This window comes from Trichosurus vulpecula, chromosome 2, assembly GCF_011100635.1.
Source record: "Trichosurus vulpecula isolate mTriVul1 chromosome 2, mTriVul1.pri, whole genome shotgun sequence".
Taxonomy (NCBI): Eukaryota; Metazoa; Chordata; class Mammalia; order Diprotodontia; family Phalangeridae; genus Trichosurus; species Trichosurus vulpecula.
In genome coordinates, this window is record NC_050574.1 from 384,251,637 (window position 1) to 384,275,586 (window position 23,950).

Consider the following 23,950-nt stretch of genomic DNA (forward strand, 5'->3'; position numbering starts at 1 on the left):
CATCTAAAAACCATAAAAGGCTGAAATGACCAGTCTAAGAATTAGCTAAGTTCAATCTCTGACTACAAGGTCATTTCAAGTGATGCCCAAGCCATTAAGTTAATATTTGAAGGTCCAATTTTTGAGATTTTCTACAGACAGCTATGCTTGGGCCACTTAAACATATGCAGATGGGAATATAAACCTATTGCTTGAAATTTTGGAGATTATCCACACACGAATATGCACAATCTAAAATTCTAGGTATTACTTTAAGAGCAAGGTTCTTTGCCTTATAATTATGGTATTTACTAACAATTCTATTTAGAAATGTGAAGAGGAAGGCATAAATGAAGGTAGAGAGCAAGAACCAACTAAAACGCCAAACAATGGTGGAAGACTAAGCAAAAAAATGAGGGCTATTTCTTGGACCATGAAGAAAAAAATTGGTAAGAAGTACATCAAAGCCCTGTCTGAGGACAAGGTAAGTATAGCCTATAAAACAACAGCTTGACTATTGATGGATTTTTTTACAGTGGTTGATAATAAAATACTAATAATACCGTGTACAGTACTTTGTGCTACATAAAATACTTTCACATCTATTTTCTCATTATGGTCTCCAATGAGAGAGACAAGAGAATTATTACTATCTTTATTAAGGTAACTGAGACTAAGGAACGTCAAGTGGCTTGCCTAAAATCTCATGGTAAAGGAGAGAGTAAAACTGGTTTCTCAATTACTAGTGAAAGTGTTCATCTCAGGTAGCAAACTGTTCAAGACGAATTATAAATTCATTTCATAATAATAACCCATAATTATGGAATGCACCCAGATTTACAAAGAGCTTTACTCATAATAGGTATGTAGTGCATTATTAGTCCATTTTATAGATTTTTAAAACTGAGGCTCAGAAAGGTGATATATACTTTGGCTTTACTGCTAATAAATTTCAGAGACACTGAACGATTTTTTGTCTCTCCATTTCCCTAGAAAAATGCCTTGCCTGTTATCCCACCACAAAAGCTCTGGCCTAGCACACAAGTGGATTTGCAAAAAAAAAAAAGATGGGGCAATAGAGGAATTAGCACTCTCTTAATGTTATTACAGGATATCCCAAAAGCCTTGGTTCCACTTAGGCTTTAGTAGCTTAATAGCTTTGAGTGTTAATAGTTTAAAATTGTACCAAGGTTTTTGGGACACCCTGTAGCCTCTGTGATACATTTGCCAGGCTCCCTGAGCATAATTTTTTATGTACATTAAGAGCTGGGAGCTATTTTGCTGACTGGGTACTTAATAGTATCTCAGTCAGATGACTATAGCTACAATCAATCGATGTAAAAGCAAAATTGGGTGAAGGCACTAAGGAACATCCCTCGCCCAGCCACTGCTCAAAGAATATATTCAAATAGTCTATGTAGAATATGTATGTGTGTAGTCTATGAGATGAAATTATATCTGGATAGACATCACAAAATTAACATGCTTTATGCAAGCTGCATAAACCTGGAAAGTATTTGAGATAATTTCAAGAAAAAGGAAACATATTTTAAAACAGCTCACCTCTCCTAATTTCAATTATGCAAGATTTGATCTTCCCTGGAAAAGGTCAAATATGCTAAGTAGCAAATCTGGGACAAAAATTTTAAAGAGTCTTAGATAAACAGTGTTTCTTAATTGCAAAAAAAACCTCTGAGATGAAACAATTAGGAAAAGATTAAATTCTCTTTGAATTCCCAAATGACAGATTGTGTTGGTAAATAGATTAAGTAGCAAAAATGAAGGAGTATAAGCAGCTCAATCAAATGTGGTTTCATCAGAGATATGGCTGTCGATCCATTTTACCTTTCTAAAATATATTTGACAATATGTCAGTGCTAAATTGTAACTGCTTCATTGCGATTTAAGTAGAATTTTACATTGGTTTCATCTAAAAGTTTTTTTCCCCAAATGCACTCTAAATTTTTCTCCTAGGAAAAGAAATTAAGTAAATAATGATGGCCATGTTCTGTGCTGCTAATATTATATTCTTAAATGTACTGATACTAAAATATGACTTACTTGATGCATACGTGTGTGTCTGTGTGTGTATGTGTGTGTGTGAAAGAGAGAGAGTATCCAATAGAAATACTTGACTCTGTACTTACACTGATATTTGAAAACAAAGGATGAAGAGGATGAAGAAGATGCTTACTCATATAGAAACAGTGACCCAGGAGTTGCAGCCTATGCAGAGAAATTTCCTCTCAAAGGCAGTGACTCCATGGACAGTATCTACAGTGGCCAAAGTACATCCAGTAAGTTCAAAGGAACAAATAAAAAGTACTAAACATGATAATTTTGAAAGGTTAATTTTAATGGCCTTATTTATGTGGAGATAATTTTATTTATCTAATTAGCTATGAAAATCACAGATATTGGGTAATAAAAAATAACAAAAAACTAAAATGTGTTGACTCCACATCAAGTCTCTACTGTTAAAAATTACACCTGATAAGATTATCAAGAGTATGTGTTGTTTCAAAAGCTTATACTGGTATGAGTACCATTTTGTTTAGAAAATTAATGTTTAAAAAGTTTTGTTATACAAGTAAGTTTTAATCTCTACATATAAAACACAGTAGAGAATGGAAACAATTGTCTTAAACTGTGGCTTTTTCTTCAATATTCACCCATAGCACTCCAACTGTGCACGTTTTAATTGGCCATCCCCCTGCCCTAAATGTACTTCCCTTCTCACCTCTTTCTCATAGTATCCCTCTCTTCCTTTGAAGATTCAACTCAGGCACAGCCAGTCTTTCACTGTGTCCTGTCGTTTCTACTTTTACAGTATCTCTCCTATACGTTCCTTTCTTTCCACGTACACAATTGTCACCCTAGGACAGACCTTCATCACCTCACATCTGGACTATTGCCTTCTGGTTGGCTTCCCTTCCTCAAGACTCTGCTCTGTCCACGCTATTGTGTACCTAACTGCCAAAGTGATTTTTACTAAAATACAAGTCTGGTTAATACTCAATAAACTACAGGATCAAATATGAAAACCTCTCTGTGGCTTTTCAAAGCCCTTCACAAAGTGGCCCTCTCTTACCCTTCCAGTTTTGAAGTACTTTGCTCCTCCTTAAGACCCAGCAATACTGACCTTGCTGTTCCTTGAACAGCATACTCCATCTACAGACCCCTTGCCCTTTCTTGGCTGTTCCCTTGCCTAGAATGCATGCTCTCCTTATATCAGGATGCTAGCTTCCCTGGCTTTATTGAGATTCAGCTTAAATCTCATCTTCTGGAAGAGGTTTTTCCTCTTCCTCACCTCCCATTTACTCTAAACAACTATGGTTGTTTACATATTGTTTCAGCCATTAATAATATCAGGTTTTGGGGTCCCCCCAACAGGGACAATGTGTTTGTCTTTCTTCGTATCCCCAGTGCTTAGCACAGTGCCTGATAGAAAGTGCTTAACAAATATTTGTTGACTAACTTTATACACAAAATCTTTCTAGATCTTACCCCCACCTTCTATTGACCTTCATTCCTAACTGCTTTGTATTTAATTATTTTGTATTTTTTCCCTTTATTTTTATTTGGTATATACTGATATATAAACATGGACAAAAATGTAGGAGCTTGTCATCAGGAGACACAACTTTTTTACTTAAAGTGTATAAGTTTTCCCACGGAACTTTGAAATGGTTGGCTTGGGCTGTTGTGGGTCAGTTGGGGATGAATTTATGCATTGTTGCAAGTCAAAATCATACTTTTGCATTCAACCTGTGAAAGGAACTCTTGATCTCAGTCAGGCTCATTGTTGGAAGAAAAAAATGGAGCACAAGTCAAAAACTAGAGAGTGAATTTTTGTTCCTGTATGACTGTGTCAATACAGACAACAACCATCTACAGTTGATTCATGGCAGGCCAAACCAATTATTTTTTATTCCTATTCGATAAAATAGAATAAAAGTCCAAAATAAAGGCTGATCACCGTGTAAACTCATCAAATTAATCAAGGAAATCTCTGAACAATAAACCTTCTGTGAGAAATAATCATCTCACCAAGAATTCCACCTGGCCATTAGTGAATTTAGAAAAAAAAAAGGATTTTTTTATTTCACATCTTCTCTGATGGGTGACCTGGCCTTCAACCCCTTGTGAAAAAGGGTAACCTAGTAGACACAGGCACACTTCAAAACAATTACAAAGCCCTTTTATGATTTCTATCCCAATTCTCATTTTCCCCTTGGATTGTATTGGTCAGGCATTTCAGGGTTCACAGCCTATCTGAAAACACCTAAACCCCACCCCTACATGGGTCTACACCCCTGCTTATATCTCTCATTTCCACATTTCAATCCCCCCTCATTTTCTTTATACTTTATTTAATAAAGGAAGTGCCAAGCCATAAAATGCTTTTAGTCTGCATCACTCAGATTTTATGATCTCCATAGCATGAGAAAGGAATTTTCTCAATTGCTAAAAGAATTGACAAAAGTATGAGTTGAAGATTTGAACCCAGGATATCCATAAGAAAGAGTCCCATTACCTAAGACAGGGTCTGGGTTAATGGACCTTATCCTTGGTGAGTGACACCTGGCCTGGCAATTTTTTTTTTGATACACAGGAAAAAGGCATACTCAGAGCACAAAGAAGAGGAGTCAGCTTTTAGATATACTGATTAACAGGCGGCCGACACCCTCTACTGCCCTCTACTACAATTAGTTTGCATCAGTCTGACTTCTTAGGTTTCACAAATTATGTTTCATGAAATTCCTGTGGAAACAAAATTCAATCATTCCTTATACTTCACACATAAATCTTTGGGTTGGGCAAGAAAAAGGAAAAGGTAAAAGATGAGTGGAAGAAATATAAATTGTTAACAGTTGATGTGCTAATCTGTAGTTAGCAGATTTGTTGAAGGGTCAGGAAAAACTGCCACAAGAAGTCTGTGGATGATTTTTTTTTAGGATGATCTTTTTAAATTTGTTCCCAGATGATGGTTAAGAATATTCATAGCACTACATATGAAATATTATCTCTGATTTTATCAGGTGGAATCACAAGCTGTTCAGATGGCACAAGTAATAGAGACAGCTTTAGATTGGATGATGAAGTCCCATACGCAGGGCCGTTCTGTGGCCGAGCCAGAGTACATACAGATTTCACCCCAAGTCCCTATGACACTGACTCACTCAAAATTAAGGTAATGGAAATGTTAAAGTCTTCTTGTTGTGAATGTTATGATAATGCTCGTGTCTGCACAATGTGATTTGGCATAGTAATGCCAGGTTCTTTGGATAGAGCAGAACCGGCTGGTCAGAGTAAAATGTTGAACAAAATGTACTGTGGGGAGCAGTCTATCCAAGCCCAGGAATGGGTTTTCCAGATGATACTCTTTGAGAGCTCTTATGATTAAAAAGCCCTTAGTATTCTTTATTGATGACATTTGTTAGTAATATGATGATGTAAGGGGTCTTGAGGAAGAGGGAAATTACTTTCTGGTCATTGAAGTCCCCTCTAACTACTTGGGAATATCCAGTTCTAATGTTAATTCTAAACTTTAAAGAGGTTAAGAAAAAAAAGTAAGGAAATACCTAGCATAGTACCTTGCACATGATAACTGCAATATTTGATGAGTGAATGAATGAAGATGAAGATTTCAAAGAGAAATTGAAACTCAAAATAGCTCTGGAAGAACAAGGAGCAAGAAGCAATACCAGGGAAACTGGGTAAAAGTCACTAAGCAAAACTAGACTTGTTTTAGTTCTTCTTAATTGTTTTAAGTCGATTGCTATGAGGGAGACAGAGGTCCCACCTAAGAAACACCTTTTGTTTTCCATTAATTATGCTGAAGAGTTCCTTCTGATGGTTTTAGACTAAATATTTATCACAGGCTTAGATCTGCACACTTCCATTTCATGCCATTGTCTACTTCTCATTTCATTTTGCCTCATTCTATTTATAAGCCTGTAACAAAACACATTGTTAAAGAATCCTTGTGGATTCTAATAGAGATGATCCTCCCCACCCATTGGCACAGCCCTCAGTAACACATAGACAAATCACTCTAGTCACCTGGGGTGCATTGGGTGAGGTGGGTTATGGGAAGAGGGAGGTGAGTTGAGTAGAGACACTAGACACTCCTGAGACCAGTCACACTGCCACTGATCTCAGGTGGGAGGCGGCAATGCATACAGTCAGTTTCCGGCATAACAAGACATACGTGTCCCTAAAAATCACCATTTGATGTTAAATCACATAATAAAAACTACAAAGCTTGTGAGAAAAATGGAGCTAGGGGCACAGCACTCAAAAATCTCATCAGTAAAACATAAAAAAAGATAGAAAACTAATAAAAATGGTAGCATAGTTTTATCCCTGTTAAATGGTTAAGAAATATATAAATACTACAATAAGTAATGGTGGCATACACAACCTTAGGGTATTGTTTGGCCTGCAACCCCATTTCCATGACTGAGGCTGGCATGGTCGAAACCCACAGTCAAGAGGACAGCCTCAATGGGCCGCAATTGTGACACGGAAGAGGTGATGGCATAAGGTGAGGAGTAGAAGGTGGAGGGGTGGAGTGCATACACGCAGACTAACCCTTCTCTGTCCACAGCTCCAACTGCACCTGAAAATAGACAATAAATATGGCCCTCAAACCTGAAAAACGCATGATGTTTGCTTGTGGAAGTGGGTGTCAGAAGGGGTGCAGCTTTATCTCGATACTTGAAGCTTTCCTTTTGCATGCAATACTTGATGCCTTTGAACCAGGATGCTTAGACATGTTGGAAGTTGCATGATTGGGTCTTTTATATAGAAAATTTCACAAATGTGAAAGAATGGCAAAATACAACCTTGTAAGATAACACACTCAGTGAACTGAGCCATCTGGCAGATGTTTGAAGTGCACATGTGTGTTTTTTGTATATTCCTCCTTAGATCAATTCACCTAGGTGCAGCTTTCTACATTCTTATTGTTTCTCACAGATGAAGTCGTGCATAAGGAAATGCAAAATTCTCATTATGCTCAAATGGTTCCCTAATACATCAATCACTGTTATGGTAATTAGGTTGGGACTTTTTTTTTTACTGTTTTCTCTTTTGGAATGCTGAGGTAATCAAATACCTTTGATGAGTTTTGCCTTTCAAATGTAATGGCAAACAAAGTGGACTTTTTGTTGTCTTTGTTTTGGAGTGCTTCTCAGCACTAAGGAATTTTTGATTGAATTGGGAGTCTTTGATGATCTGCTTATGTGAAGGAAAGGCCTAGTTCACACGGGTTTGAGTCGCATGGTTCTGACACTCTCTGACCCTGAGCAAGCTTTATGTCACAAGAAGGTCTAGGTCATGTGGGTTTGAGTCACATGGTTGTGAAGCCCTTTGACCCTGAAGAAGTGTATATAAATTCAAAGGATGGCATTTTGCCTTTGGGGGCACACTCATTGAAAAAGTGTTGGTGATGAGACTCTGGGTAGCTGTTGAAGCAGCCCCTCCAGCTTTGAAAACCCAGATGCTGGTGCTTCTTTCTGGTAACTATGTATATATTGTGATTTGGTCAGACAGATAAAAGCCTGTCTGTTGATCTGTTTGTAATTTCTGTTTGTGTTTGCTCTGAAGTTCAGGGTGCTGGCTTTTCCCCCTGAACTAAGTGAATGGTATATGTATATATGTTTAATTAAAGTAAGATTTTTAACCCCTTAAAGTTGCTTTCCTTAGAAAAGCAGATCAAAGAACCTGTGCTAGCAGCCCTCCTGTGTGCTCTTGTTGTTGGTCTTTCACTTCCATAGCACCTGCTAGCAACACTGTTGTTACAATCACTTCAGAACAAATTCATGTTTTCAAAAGAAGTGCTTTAGCAGAACTCACTATACATAAACCCTATGTGCTTCAAAGCCAGGAAGATCTGGATTCAAGGCCCACCTCTGACATATACAGACTGTATTAAGTTTTCCAACCCCTCAGTGCTCTAGGCAACTGTTTAAGACAAAGTTACAGAATAATCACTGACCTACATTGGTAAAAGGAGCTTCTTCACCCAGTACTTTCCTATAGTAATGAAATTATAAGTCTGACCCCTACTCTTCTCCTTAAAAATGTCTCAGGTAGCAAACTTAGTAAATTCTATAGGAGGGCAGTCTAAGCTAAATTTGTCTCTATGTTTACATAGTAAACTGTTCCCTTTACAATTTTTAAAGATCTATTTCAATGGAGTGTGCCATGCCAATTAATCAATTTAATATAAATCAATCAGATTCTTGGATGAGAACTTTAGAAGTCTTTTTCCCCCCTCTCATGTTCAGATTAGGACAATTGGATTAATTTCATCATTTAATATTTACCCTTTCAACTTGATCTTCACTGTAAAAAAAAGCACTTCCACACATTATCTCATTTGAGCTTCATAATAGCACTGTGAGATAGTGAGTAGAGCTATTATCCTTGATGAGAAAACTGAGGGTCAGAGATTCAGTGACTAGTCAAAGACCACAGGTAGGTGGGCTAGAAGCATTTTAGTTTTCCACACTATTGCTATTTACTCACATTATAGGTTATCAATGAACTCTAAGCCCTTCTGCATCATGGGACATGTTTCTTATAGAAATATGATTTTGAAATAAAAAAAATTCAAAAAATTTGGGTTCGGTTTTTTACTTTATGAAAGAAAAAAACCATTGATATTACTTTACCTCTTACTATATGCACTGTGCCTATATTTGCTACACAGATACACACACACACACACTCCTATATACATATACTCATTCAATATAGATCATTGTTAGTTGTTATCATAAACATTATTGTAGTAAATAATACTTTTTCATAGGTCTTGTGGGGAAAAAACACCAACTGTGTTTATTGGATGATACAACCCTATCATCACCTCCCCAAAATTCCCCCTTTGGCTTTCTTTCTTCACTCTTGGATCCATTCAGATTTCATTGTTACTGCCTCAGCTTCCACTCCATAATGAAATAAACTCTGATCCATAGCATCAGAGTTGCTTAAACTGATTTGAAGATTTTCTTTACTTCCAGAAAGGAGACATCATAGACATTATCTGCAAAACACCAATGGGTATGTGGACAGGAATGCTGAATAAAAAAGTGGGCAATTTCAAATTCATTTACGTGGATATAATCTTAGAAGAAGAAGCCACACCAAAGAAGATAAAAGCACACCAAAAGAGTAAGAGGGCCAAACCACAAACTGTGCAGGAATTCCTAGAGAGGATTCTTCTTCAGGTCAGTGAATACATTTTCATTTTATGGATAATATGGGGGTTCTATATCTATAAGCAACTGCTGAATTTAACCTAAATCAGGTGATTTGGGTCCCAATTAGTAACTGTCAGTCTATGCTGCCTATAAGCTACAAAAAGCACCATTTTCACTTTTGGTTTCCTAGTGACTATATTGCCATGAAAATTCTATTCATGCCAATTCAGACCCTTACTTGCATAACCGTTATGAATTCAAACTCTAAATACTGACTCAATTTGGCAGAACATGCACACACATATACATATATACGCATATATGTATATAACCCACAAGCCTACATATATGTGTGTGTACACACACACACACACACACACACACATCTTGAGAAATCCATCATACGGCAAAGTAAACATTTGTTCTCCATAAGTGGCCCTTGTAATTTCTGGGGTAAATATTGATAGAAGAGTGGGTCACTCCAGAGGAACTGCTAAACATCATAAATACTTAGGCTAAAAGGCTGAGAGAATATATAAAGGCAAATATTATTAAGAATAACTCATATTTCTAGGTCAGATTAAGATTTTCCAAAACACTTCATATATATATACATACATATATATGCTAGATTTCAATCTGTCTACATCATGAGGTAGATATTTCTTTGATGGATCCATTATCCCAATAATATGGGTATTTTTTCCAATAGTGTAGGTCCCAATCCACCCACTTCTCATCCTTTGCAATTCTTCTCTATGTCTTTCCCTAAATTCTCCACAGAAGGTTCACCCAATATGTAGGGAATCATCCCTAGGTCTCTTAGCGCTATATGGAAACAATTGTTAACACTTTTGTTATTCATTGCTTTCTCTAAGCTACCTTGTTAATTTCAAAATTCTTGCTGCTGATACCTCCATTTAACTATGTTACTAAATACAGTCATCTTTGCAGCTTGTGTATGTTAGATACACATAAACAGAATTCTCAGATGGGTTTAATATTCAACAACAGCAGTCACAACTTGTGGTATGTCTTTGCAACTGTTTTACCCCAGAAATTAGTAAATCTTCTTGTTCCTTTCTTGTATATTCACCTCTTATCTTCAATCTTCAACATTTCATATCTACTGAATCTATACAATTTATTCCCTACAAAAGAGTACAACTAGCACTGAATTGAGTAAACTTAACTAATTTGTTATCTGAGTAAAAAAATTATTAAAATTAGAGTAAATATGTGAAAAATGCAGCTTTTAGAATGTTAAAGGTGGCTGAGACTTTAAAAGTCATCCAACCTAATCACTTCATCTTCCAAATGAAGACACTGAGGAAGCGATTTTCTTTAGCCCACACAGCCAGTTAATAATACTCGCTAGATTCTGACTCAGGTTTATCTCTCAGCCCTCTTCCAGTATTCTTTCTGTTATAATAAACTGCCTGAAATGGTCTTTATTGACCTTTCAGTTTCTGGTGATAAAGTTTTCTCTTGAAGACTATATTTTTATTCTACTATTTTAATTCTATTACTTTCCTGAATATGATTTAACTATTTCTCTTTTTTCTTTTTTGAAACTATGAAGTACTCCTTATTTTTATGTTTTTACACATGGGGTTTTTCTGATTTTAGCAAGTTTACTCCTCTTACTCCCTTTTATTTATTATGAAATTATAAGCAAACAAAAGTAGGAAATTAAAGGAAGTTAATGTACAGTAATTACATATTATCATTATATCCTCAGCCACTAAGATAATAGCTGAAAAATATTGGGCTTTAATAAATGCTTACTGAATTAAATAAAATATACTTGAATATAATATATATAATTCAATAGAGTAATAATCATTGCTTGCATATATATAGTGCTCTGCATTTTACAAAGTTCTTACTTCATAACAATCCTGGAAGGAAGGTAGTACAAGGAATTTTACAGATAGTAAAATTGACTCAATTCAAAGAGGTTGAGTGGAATACACGTAATTACATGACTATTTAGTGATGTCTAGGAAAGCTAACCTAATGGCCTTTATCTTAAGCATTTCTGTGAAGAGAATTTTTAAAGTACCTACTATGTACCCTTGTTGTGCTAGGTATTGACAATACGAATTCTAATATGAAACAGTCACTGATGTCAAGGAATTCATATTCTAATGAGGTATTAAATTCATGCCCTCTCCAGTATCAATGGTAGTATTGATTTGATTACTGTTCCCAGACCAAGAGTAATAAATGGAAAGCAGTAGTGAGGGGGAAGAAGGATAAATGAGAGATGGCAAAATGCCCCGCATAAACCCTGATTTCCTGGTGAATGGTGGATGGATGGAAGTATAGCCTGAGACATGAAACCAACTAAGCACAAAGGGTTAGTTGAAATTTCATGAGAGAGAGAGAGAGAGAGAGAGAGAGAGAGAGAGAGAGAGAGAGAGAGAACATTATTGGAGTATGTTATGGTTGAATCACATATACTTGAGTTTTCTCATCAAAAACTCCCTCTTGGGGCAGCTAAGTGGCACAGTGGGTATAGCACTGGCTCTGGAGTGAGGAGGACCTGAGTTCAAATCTGGCCTCAGACACTTGACACTTACTAGCTGTGTGACCTTGGGTAAGCCACTTAACCCCAATTGCCTTGCCTTCCTCCTCCAAAAACAAAACAAAACAAACAAACAAAATAAAAATGTCCCTCTTATTCCAAGCCAATACTGATGCTTGTAATGCCATTATTCCTCCTCCCTCTCTCACCTCTTTCTCTTTATTGGTTATTCCCTCACTGCTTACATATGTACTTAGGCTTCCATTATTTTTAAGGAAATATAATGAATTGCTACAGTTACATTCTTAATATATATGTGTTGCTGTTGTTCAGGGAAGTGCCATGTTGGAACGACTTTTAAATAAAATGACCCTGCCTGAGACCTCTTTAACAGTGAAAATTATTATTGGATAAACTACTAGAAAAATCACCCTGGTGTAAGGAAATATAAATCTGATCATGCTCCCTATTTCAGTTAACATCCCAAGTAAGAAATGAATATTTTTCTCCTGTATTTAATAACTAATTATTGCATTAGAAACAAGGTTTTTTCCCTTTTCTATTTCCTCAACCAGAAGTGCGGGAAATCTCTCTTAAAGATTTACCCAGGCCAAGATCTAATCAGACAGTAAAAGAAATTCTAAGTTTTGGCTAATGCTCACTGAGTTTGCTCAGAAAGGTCTGGGGAAATGTTGGTTCTGTCTACTGTCAAGAAAGGTGATATGAAAATTGATATCCCTTTGACCAAGATTTGAGTGACGTAAGTCAAGTAACCCAAGACCTTCATTTTAATACAGCCCACTTTCCATTGTGTTAACCAGTAAGAGTTGATTGGCACCCCTTGGGCACACCTACTTTTTGAAGGGTGTGGTGTATGAACTGTAAGGCCACTGCCATTAGGGGCCTTTGGTTTAAGAGAGACAGCCAAATGACCATCCTTTTATTAATAACGTGCTGGCCTTAGAAATAAAACAATTAAATTACCCGGAAACTCTGTCTCTTGAACCTTTATAATTGCCACACTCAAGATTTAGTCTTCTGCTACATGGAAGCAGAGCTATATTCCTATCTAAACAAGGCATACTTATTAGATTGGAACTTAGCTCCTTACCATCTCTTATTCATTTCTTGCCTAGAAGGGAAGGACATGGGCTTATTCTAATTATAAAATAGTTCATAGTAAAAAAATGTATCAAAACCCAATTTTCATCTAATTAGTCAATAAGACAGTCAGCCACCAAGCATTTATTAAGTGCCTATCATGTGTCAGGCACTATGCTATTTATAATTCACCAAATCCAAATTGAATAAAATTTTCTTGCCTATTAAAATTCAAATAGAAATGGAATGGAAAGAAAGGGTAAATTTCAGACTTAGTTCCCTAAACCAAGAAAAATTCTTCAAATAAACAAAGTCAAATTGATGCACAGATGTAAATGCCTCCATAATTAATCTTATACTGGAATTATCCCTCCATGCTGATCAAGCATAGAGTGATAAATTAAATGAAACTTTCTAATATTAAATTTTAAATATGTTTACTGCTTGAATTAACATAACAGATACAAATGGTTACAAATAGGTTTAACAATGAAGTATAAAAACTTTAAAACATTTATTTTATATATCTTCTTTTAATTCTTTTTATAATCTGTTGAATTTTTAGATAAACAAGTCTGTGTACCAGAGCTTCAAGATTTTCACATGCCATTAAAGTCTCTTAAAATAGTTCTATTCATCTGATAGAGAACTCTTAAATTCTCTAATCCCATTCAAATCCAAGTTGAGAGTTTACTAGTCATTATTAAAAATGGCCAACTTCACCCCAAATCTCTACAATATTTGCTATATATTTATAGGATTTATATATTTCATAAATTTTCTATAATCTTTGCAATATTAATTGTTTCTGGTAAGTCTACACTTTTGACCAAAAAACACTCCCTGTCTCACAGAAGTGTAGGGGGCAGTTATAAAATCTCATTTGGTACAACAAAGAATAGAACTGAGTTCTTCAACCTGGGAGCCCTATTATTGATTTCATACAGTCCTTGCCCCAAAATAGCTACATTCAATACATAGCTACCCCTTGGGATCCTATACAGCCATAAAATGAGTTGTTTTTACATTGGATATCTTATGAATTACAATCTACAAACGGAATGCTCACATGAAAAGGATGAAAGGAAAATGGATTTCTTCTTTACTGACACCTTTGGGTCTTAATCTGGCTTTGTAAAATGAAGCTGCATGAGACTGCAAGCAGAGATATAACTAGGAATCCCAGAATTTAGTACAGTCCCTGGCACATAGTGGGTGCTTAATAAATGTTCATTGAATTGAACTGAAAATTCAATTACATGGAAAACCTAGTGGAGAACAGTAGGGTAGGCCCCTAGGAAGACTTCAGAAGCAATCATATACCCCATTCCCTCTTCTTCCTCTAACTTTCACCAGACCATTATTTTGCTTACTCCCCCTCTCCTGGAGTTGACCTTCTTCCACTACCCCTCTAGCGGTAGGGACTGGCAAAACACTCTGAGGTTCTGGGATGAGTTGCAGAGAAAAAATACTCCTTTGGGTGTCAGCTTTGTGGCTCTTATCAAAGCCCAAGAAATCATTTTTATATAGTATATAATCAGATTCTGCATGATCTAGGAATGTAAAGAGGTGTGACACTTTATAACTGAGGTGTGTACATACATATACAAAAGCATACACAGTTAAATTATTTTTTTTTCTAGGAATATACTTCAACACTTTTGCTAAATGGTTATGAGACCCTGGAAGATTTAAAAGATCTAAAGGAAAGTCATTTGATTGAACTGAACATTGAAAACCCAGAAGACAGGATGAGGTTGCTATCAGCAGCTGAAAATCTATTCGATGATGAAAGTAAGTTACCATAGTTTTATTTAGCTCAAAAAGATAACCATTTCAAGGTAAAGGAGGAAATCATTACACATAAAGTCCTAACTGTCTTCACAAGAATCTTACACATTAATCTTTTTCCTAAAATTCAAACACACAAAGACATTTCATAGCAAAAATATCCAACTATGGTTTTTTGCTGATTGTGTTTATATATCAAGAATTCATTATACTCTAAAACTTATTGATGACCATTATCCTTCCATCTGCCCCCAAAATATTGTCACTATTTTCATGGTGTGGTATTTAAATGGCACTACAGAAAGTCATTATACATTTCTTTTCTGTCCTTTTTACCCTGCCTTTGTAGTTTACTACCTGTGTAGGTCACTTCACATCTCTAGGTCACAGTTTCCTTTTGTAGATTACATAAATAATAGAATACAATGGAAAACAATGAATAATTTTATTCAATTAGACCCCAGAATTCATTCTTCAAATTGGCCATGTGTGTGTAATGAATACATTAGTTATATTACTGTTTCCAAAGTGCTCTTGTTACCTAACACAGAAAATATCAAAAGAACGAAAGGGAATTTTGAAAACAGTTTCCTGAGTCAAAGAGCTAGAGTTGCCTCCAAAAAATAACTTAACCAGCAAAGTTGAGTATAACCCTGAATGAAAAAAAATGGGCATCTGATGAACCGAAAGATTTTCATGTATTTGTAACAAGAAGGACAAAATTCAATGGAAAATTCAATATAAAAGATCTGGAAAATATAAGGAACATTAAAGACTAATTATAAGGTACTCATTAAGGTCAAACTGTTATATATGAAAATGTTATCAGTATTTTTAAAACTGTCACCATTACTAAGGTAATTTGAAAGAAAGGTTGGGACTGAATTGTATATGATGGGATGATTCTAAAAAAAACAAAATTGAGTAGGAAAAGGTAAAAGAGAGTAACTATATCATAAAAATGGGGCATGAAAGGAAGAACTAGTACAGACAAAGCAGATGGGGGTGGAGGGCTGGTAATGGTGGAACCTTACTCTCATCGGAGTTGAAGAGCAAACAATGTGTACATTTGGAAGGGTAGTCTTCCGAACATGTAGAGAAGTGAGAAAACTGGGGTACAGGGTGGAAGAGGGACTTTTTCAGGGGTCTATAGATTGGGATTTGGGAGGGTTGGGGGAGAGGGTGAGGGAATTCTTGGAGGGGTGGGTGGGATGGGGAATGGGAGGTGGTGGGAGAAGATAAAGTAACAAGGATAGGGTAAAAAGAGAGGCTGAGAAGGAAAAAAATGAGCAAAAATAAAACAGAGGGAAATTCACAAATAGTAATTTTAAGTTTGAGTGTGAATGGGATGTTTATGGCAGCTCTCTCTGTGGTGGCAAAGAACTGGAAATTGCAGCGATGTCCATCAATTGGAGAACTGCTGTACAAGTTATGGTGTATGATTGTGATAAAATACAACTGTACCATAAGAAATGATGGGCTCGATGATCTTAGAAAGGCATGAAATCGTGAATGGAATAACGAATAATGAATTGAACAGAACTAAGAGAACAATGTATACAGTAACAGAGTGACTAAATCATTTTGACTATTATAAATATACAAATTAAAAATAATGGTCATATGAAGAAGGATGCTATGTAGATTCAGAGAAAGATCTGATAAATAGAAGCACAGATAGAATAATTTTATACACACACATAATATATATGTTATATATATATACACACACACCTATTTGTGCCTAATGATAGCTATTAGGGCAAGACAGAGAAGGAGGGAAGAAAAAAAGAAATTTATATGATAACTTTATTATATATTTAAAAGGAATAGCAAGTTGTACATAATAGATTTGCAGTTTCATGTGCAATTACCATTTTTATTATACAGTTTTATAAAAATGCTTATTTTGTTCCGTGGTGGTTTGAGAAAAAAAAAGTTTCCTTCTACTTTGGGAAATTATTCAAATGTTGATCTGTTATTTCACTAGAGAATATACACATCAGAAATGAAATTTTGCTATAACTCGATTCATAGTGGTGTAGTAATGAGTACATATGGGGATCTTTCTTCTTAACTTGTCCAACACTGCCTCACAACATGTCCTGTGCTTATACCACCTCCATGCTTTTGTTTATTTTCCCCTGGACGTTTTTTCCTTCTCTTCTTAACCTGCTAAATTTCTATTCATCCTTTAAAAACTGACTCGAAAGGCACCATCTCCACAAAACTCCCTTATAATCCTCTTAATTCATAACGAACTTCTACCTTAAACCTTACATAATGCTTTATGTTGGCCTTCTGTAACACACTTCTCATTTAATAATGTGTTTTATAGCTTTCTATGTGGGTGTCTTAATTCTCTTAAAATTCTTTAATGGCAGGGACTATTTATCTAAACTTTGTATCTCCCTTAGAATCTAACAGTGTTTTGCACATGGCAGGAGCTTGATAAATACATGTTCAATTGAATTAATAGCTGTAAAAATTTTCACTCAAATGTACATGGATCTATAGCATATACTTTTTGAAGCTCTATAATGATCACTCTCCTGTGCAAAGCAATATATACTATATAACCATTTTTCTTTCTACTACTACTTTCATTCCACATCTAGTTTCTATTTTGACTCTAGAACAAGGATTCTGTTTCTTATAAACAACAACAATATATCTTCTTCCAAAATATAATGACTTTCTGTGTTTGAAAATAAGAAATTCCCACTTAGTTGATTTCATAAAGCCGTAAGTAATTTCTCTAACAAGTTAGTTAAGAGAAGCCTAACACTTATTATTAAATATGTAGCATATACATGAATCTTAATATGAATACACAAATACACATGCAGTCAAGATTGAAGAGAAAAAAAACCACAAAATAAATATTGATATAGCTACTGTCTGTAGCCAAAACATAAGTCAAAGAACTAACATTTCTTTGATATTTAGTCTAATCAGATAATCTGAAGTTGTTAGCGTATACATGTCAAAAACATGTATGTTACATATTAGACCATTCTTACTAAATACCATTTGTCTTATATAAAATTGTGCTTTGCTTAAAAAATAAAAAATGGCTTTCATTTGCTGATAAGATGGGGAGTTCTGCTGATTCTGCTCTGTGCAACAGTAGCTTATTTTTATCTATTACTTAATGTATATCTTCTGCTACTATACTAAAGATTAAATATACACCTTCAGTGTGACTTTGGTGATAAGGGCCTTGAATATATGGCCGCATAAAACTAAGAAGCCATTTTTAAAGCTAAAGCCAAAAGTTAAAAATAAAGAATTTGAGGGAGTACGGCTCAAGATTTTGTTCCATCTATTTTATCTGACAGTTGAGTAATACTACTGTTAGTGTCTTTTATTGTTGGTTGGTTATAAGAACACCTTTGGTTCATTTGAAACAAAGAGTTAAACAGACTTTTTTTAGCCTTGGCAATAATAGTTGAAACTTTAGGAAAGGGTAGAAAAATATTTCATTGGTCATTAATGCAGCTAAAGATGATTAGCAAGGAGGATGGGATGTTGGGATAGGAGATTATGAGGTGTTTGTGTGTGTGTGTGTGTGTGTGTGTGTGTGTGTGTGTGTGTGTGTTAGAATAAAGAGAAATTTGAGACTCAGAATAATCCATTTTTTTATTTTCCCACCCCTACCAAAATTAGTAACACTCTCCCTCGCTTTAACATTGAGGATGTAAATAGAATGAACATTTTGGGGGGTGGGGCAGGGTGATGTCATTGCTTAACAGATAGTACAGATGATTATATATTAGTTGATAAGAGCATTTAGTATGATGTTAGAGCTGATTGTAGGATTTAGCTGGAAGAGAGGAAGACTTCTATCAACTTCCCCTGAGAAAGGACTAACCGTGAAATTCTGAATTTTGCATTTGCACTGAATAAACATTAACAAACCTTATTCATTGGCTATCTCATATTTCATCAAGGAGGCTAGGTAAGGTTAAGAGAGAATTTAAGTATTCAATGATGCTCAAAACGGAGTATAGAATAGACAGTTTCTGGTTTATTTTATACTGCTAACACCAGTTTTCATTTAAACTGGTGAATAATTCACTTGCTTTGATAGCACTCAAAGCATCTCATAAAAGTTCTTGTTACATTACATATTTTCAGGCAGTGAAGTGTAACAGAAAGGGCCACACTAGGTTTCAGTCCTAAATGACCACAGATAAGCCAATCATTCAATCAGCATTTATTTAGCATTAGGTTGCTGAGTGCATAGAGTGCTTCTTGGATACTTACTAGCTGTGTGACCCTGGGCAAGTCACTTAACCCTGTTTGCCTCAATTTCCTCATCTCTAAAATGAGCTAGAGAAGGAAATGGTGAACCACTCCAGCATCTTTGCCAAGAAAATCCCAAATGGGGTCATGAAAACAACCCTTTCCAGGCATTATGCTGGGCATTAGGGATACAAAGAAAATGCAAAAATAGACCTTGACTTTTAGGAGCTTACATTCTAATGGGGGAGGCAACATGTGCATAAATAGACATATGCAAGATAAATGCAAAATTGTATAACCCGAACTTCTCTGAGAATTCCCGGCTCTCCTTACATGGAACCTATTGTGTCCTCTGCCACATGGGTGGGGTAGCCTTCTTTGATTGGCTGCCTGCACTTGAGGCACTCACTCTCACTTCATGGTGTTCAATCTTTGAGATCTGGGATCATCAGCATTTACACACAGCCAATAAGAGTGGCTTAGCCTAGTGGAGAGGGAATGGCTTAGCCTTTCTAATTTTAGCAATGCAGGCAGCCAATCAAAGAAGGCTACCTCACCCCCACCCCCCACCCCAACATGGCAGGGGATGTGATGTCCAATAAACTGGGTGTGGTCAAAAGGCCCCTCAGTGGTGTGTTAGGAGAACTGGGCATGAAGCCAGGTTACACAAGATACAAATAGCCTTAGAGGAGAAGGTACCAGCTTATGGGGGACTAAGAAGGGCCTCCTAAAAAGCAGGTATTTGAGTTCAGTCAAGATTCTAAACCAGAGATTCTAAGATGAAGAGATAAGGGGGTGAGAGAGTGCATTCTAGGAACAAAGTCACAAAGACCAGAGAGGCAATGTCAGCGAAAGCCAGTAGGTCAATATGGCTGGACTACAGAATGTGGGGAGCAGAGTAATATGAAAGAATACTGGAGAGATTGTGAAGATCTTTAAAAAAAGTTTATATTTGATCCTAGAGGTAAAAGAATCACTGGAGTAAGGGTATGACATGGTTAGACTTATGTTTCAGAAAAAAATCACTTTGGCAAACTGTTGGGATGATGAGGGAAAGGAGGTACTTGAGACAGGGCAACTTTACCTCTCTGACTATGCCCTCTGGTGACCCAGCCTGCCACAGACAGTAGGGTTTGGGGAAGTGTGTGTGTGTGTGTGTGTGTGTGTGTGTGTATGATGCATGTGTAGGTACATATATGTGGATCTAAGTACCTATACACGCATGCACAAATATACATATATACTTAAATGTGAAAGTATATGCATATCTCCCAAACCTTACTAACAATGGCAGGCTAGGTCACCAGAGGGCACGCATGATTTCCGATTCAGGGTTCTATGGGAACTCTGAGGGCTTGGAAGGGGTGGGGTTTCTTTTACTATAGTCTCTAATGGCCTACTTCCTCCAAATGTATGTGTGTATGTATATGTACATATGTCTGTGCATTTTTTATTTATACATACATATACTTTATATATGTACGCACACACATATTTCTTATAACCTTTAACCTATCTTTTTTAAAGGCTATACAATTTAAAAATTTAACTTTAAATCTTAAAGCATACAGTTTGATAACTGTAGTTAACATTTCAGAGACTAAGGTAACAGATCAAATACATTTGAATCACATGTAGTGTCAGAGCAATAAAAATGTCTGAATTTTTATGGTATAGTTACATTTTTTCATACATTGCATTGTAATGATACTCAAATTGTTTCCATTTGGAAACCATTGCCTTGACAAGACAGAAAGTCTTCTAAATTTTTGGTTTTAAGTGCCTAACGTAACTCCTTATATAAAACAAGGATTCAAAAAATGTTTTCTTAATTAATTAATTCCAGAGCTTTAGAAGACATTAGAAAAATGTTATCAGATCTTTTTTTTAAAATGCAGCTGTTAATTAAATGCATTATTAAACAAAAATATAAAATATACATATATAACTAAGAGGCTTTGAATTAAATTGGCTAAATTTTATGATATCGATCATGTATATGATCTTGCTATGTAAATGTGAGTTCTTATTGTTAGTAAAGAATGGTGTCCAGCACAGGTACCCAGAATGAAAAACAGGAGAAAACTTTGGAGAGACTTGTGAAGCCATCACTTCTCCTGGAAAATCTCCCAAAGCACATGTCCTAAAATTGATGGCCACATGCATATCTATCAGGTACAGGACACTACTGTAAGGGAAAACCTTTGAGAAAGGATAATCAAAATTTGACCTGTAAAATATGACATAATAATGCCACGTTCAATTTACCCTTTCCTATTGTGTAAACTTACTTTGATTCTCTCCATCGTAGTATAAAGGCAAAGGAAACAAACTTTCCTAGGATTGTTCAACTCTGAGTGGCAACTGTGAGAAGCATAGTCAGTCTTAAAACTCTATAATACATTATTTCATAAATTCCTGCTGTTCTATAAGTTATATATATATATATATATATATATATATATATATATATATATAATTTGAGCTGAAAAATTAACAATGGACTTATTCTTAAGGCATACTATTGATCTGGGTTATACATTTCAAGCTACAAATGCCTTTCTCTGCTGATATCCTGAGGCATTTGGATAAGCAATCAGTCACAGTGTATATAATATATAATAATATCTCTGGCTTAAGGACTATAGTGCTGGATTTGAAGACCTGGATTCAAATTTGGCCTCTAATCCTATCTATATGTCTGTGGTCCAGTCATTTCATCTTTGTGCAATTCAATTTGCTCATCTGTCAAATAAAAATAATAATAATACTTGTAGTGACTGTATTACAAGGTTGATAAGCTTAAGCGAAATAATACATCTAAAGCTCTTTGGCAACATTTATTTACATAGTGCTTTAATGTTTTGAAATAATGAAAAAAGGATGAGAAGCCCAAATCATCTCACATAGTTTGTACTATATTTAGGATTGTAAATGTGTGAATCAGGACAAAAATCAGTACTTTTTGTAGAAGAGCCTTGTCTTGACAATTTGATCTCAAACGTCTTTTGTGTGTTAATTAAATGCATTGTTTGCTTCCTGCACTGGCCCTTTTTAATAGTGATAAAGTAAGAATAACTCAAAATAATGATCAGCTCAACCTTGAGACCCACCAAAGGCTCAACCTTGTCTAATTTTTGTCTTTTCTTCTATTTATAGCTTTAGAAGAAGAAAGTGAACCTGCATCCCCATCTTTAAAGCCAGACATCACTTTTGACAAGTCACAGTTCAATGACTGTCCAAGAGATTCTGGTTGTTATATCTCATCAGAAAGTTCAGATAATAGCAAAGAAGATCTGGAGTCTGAAAATCTGTCTAACATGGTAGAGAAAATTACTATCACAGAGTCAAATGATTGAGCCTATGTTTTTCAACATTATAAGGAGATCCAAAGATGAGACTAATAGTCAATTAGTCAAGATGGAAATATAGTAGGGAATTATAACTTTTTTATATTTAATAATTTTGGTGGCATATAGATTTGATTACCTTGATGTTTCAAAATTCTGATGAAAAAACTTCATTGTTAAATGATTTTAGATTATAGATGGAAGAACAAATAAGAGAAAAATATGTGTTTGTAAAAACCTTTCTAAATCAAAAAAGTTATTGTCCTTCATGCATTCCCAATTGTAAATAGTATATGTATTTATTATTTTAAATGTTAGGTGTTAGTGGTCCATCGTTTCTTTCTCTTTGTGTTGCCTTTTTTACATGAAACTAATTTTTAGAAGCATTTTACAAGTTCATCATCTTAATATTTGACCATTAAGAAAAAGCAGTACAACCTCCATGTCTACCAGTTACAAATTTGTGTGTGGAATTATAGTGATGAATAGCAATGCCACAGACAATTGCCCATAAAATTAACAATAAATCTCTTGTCAATATCGCTCCTTTCCCTACCTCTATCTCAAGCACGTTGTTAAAGCATTTTACCAGGCATGGTTTATATTTTTAAATAATTTTTAATGATTTTCTTCATGGTTAAATGTTTACCAGTGTTTTTAAAAAGAGCTAAAAGAGGTTTTACAAGCATAACCATTAATAAAATTACTTATAATGTAAATACTATTGATTTTGTCCTAAAATAGTTACATCGTGTACCTGTTGTTTCAAAATTGTCTTAATGTTGATAATAAATAGAGCTATGTAGGGATTATACTTTCCAGACTGTGTTCTTTATAAAAGGCTCTGTAATTTGAGACATGCAGAGATATTTTTATAGTGATATGGATATCAAATCAACTGACTGATTTTATATCATGCATCCTAGATTCTAGTTTTATATTTAAGCTACTGTGTTTATCATTTTAAGAAGATTACACAAGACTGCCTACAACATTTAGTAGAAAATAAATGTTAAATAGAAACAAGTGAGACTTTTAAAAAGGTCCGTATGCTGCATCTTATGTGGAGAGTGAAGGAGAGAAAAGTCCTCAGAGATTGTGGAAAATGTTTCATGAGTACTCATTGGCAACGTATTCAAGAGCAAATAGGACTAACCTAACATGAAGATCTATGTAGGGAGGTATACGCAGCATCTTTTTTCCCATACCCTTCTCAAACAGAAACTGATCTGGACATCTTTAATGAATAAAAGGGGGTGGAGAACAGCTACACTCACCACTGTATTTTCCTCCATCTCTTCGACTCTTCCTGTTGCTTCTACTTTTATTCCACCTCAGTATCAACCAGACAATTGGGATTAAATTCAACAAACACTTATTATATGCCTTCTGTGTACAAGGCACTGGAGTGTTAAAACAAAAAATAAACTAATTCTTACCTAGGAAGAGATTATAATTTCACATTTTTATAGGGAATTTAACAAAAACCAAATAAAATGGGATTTTTGCATGAGCAAAATAGAACAGAAAAAGAGGATTATGCACAAAACTGAAAATTTATTATACATAAATTTATTTTCTTTTAAAATATATGAGAGGGGACAGAGCCAAGATGGCAGCTGGGAAGCAGGGACTGGAGTGAGCTCCCCACAAGGTCCCTCCAAACACCTATAAAAAATGGCTCCAAACAAATTCTAGAGCTGCAGAACCCATGAAATAGCGGAGGGAAGCAGGGC

The 23,950-nt window shown here is 35.3% G+C and overlaps 1 protein-coding gene across 2 annotated transcripts in view; it reads left to right on the top strand.

The window, feature by feature from the left end:
• SAMSN1 (SAM domain, SH3 domain and nuclear localization signals 1) overlaps window positions 1–23,024 on the top strand; it is a 68,234-nt gene extending 45,210 nt beyond the window's left edge. For both annotated transcript variants that reach the window (XM_036747382.1, XM_036747383.1), the window contains 6 exons: window positions 308–463; window positions 2,147–2,276; window positions 5,022–5,173; window positions 9,015–9,221; window positions 14,469–14,619; window positions 22,024–23,024. In XM_036747382.1, the coding sequence (XP_036603277.1) occupies window positions 308–463; window positions 2,147–2,276; window positions 5,022–5,173; window positions 9,015–9,221; window positions 14,469–14,619; window positions 22,024–22,223 (996 nt within the window). In that variant the 3' untranslated portion in view covers window positions 22,224–23,024. The remainder of the gene's footprint in view (window positions 1–307; window positions 464–2,146; window positions 2,277–5,021; window positions 5,174–9,014; window positions 9,222–14,468; window positions 14,620–22,023) is intronic.
• The last annotated feature ends 926 nt before the right edge of the window (window positions 23,025–23,950 follow it).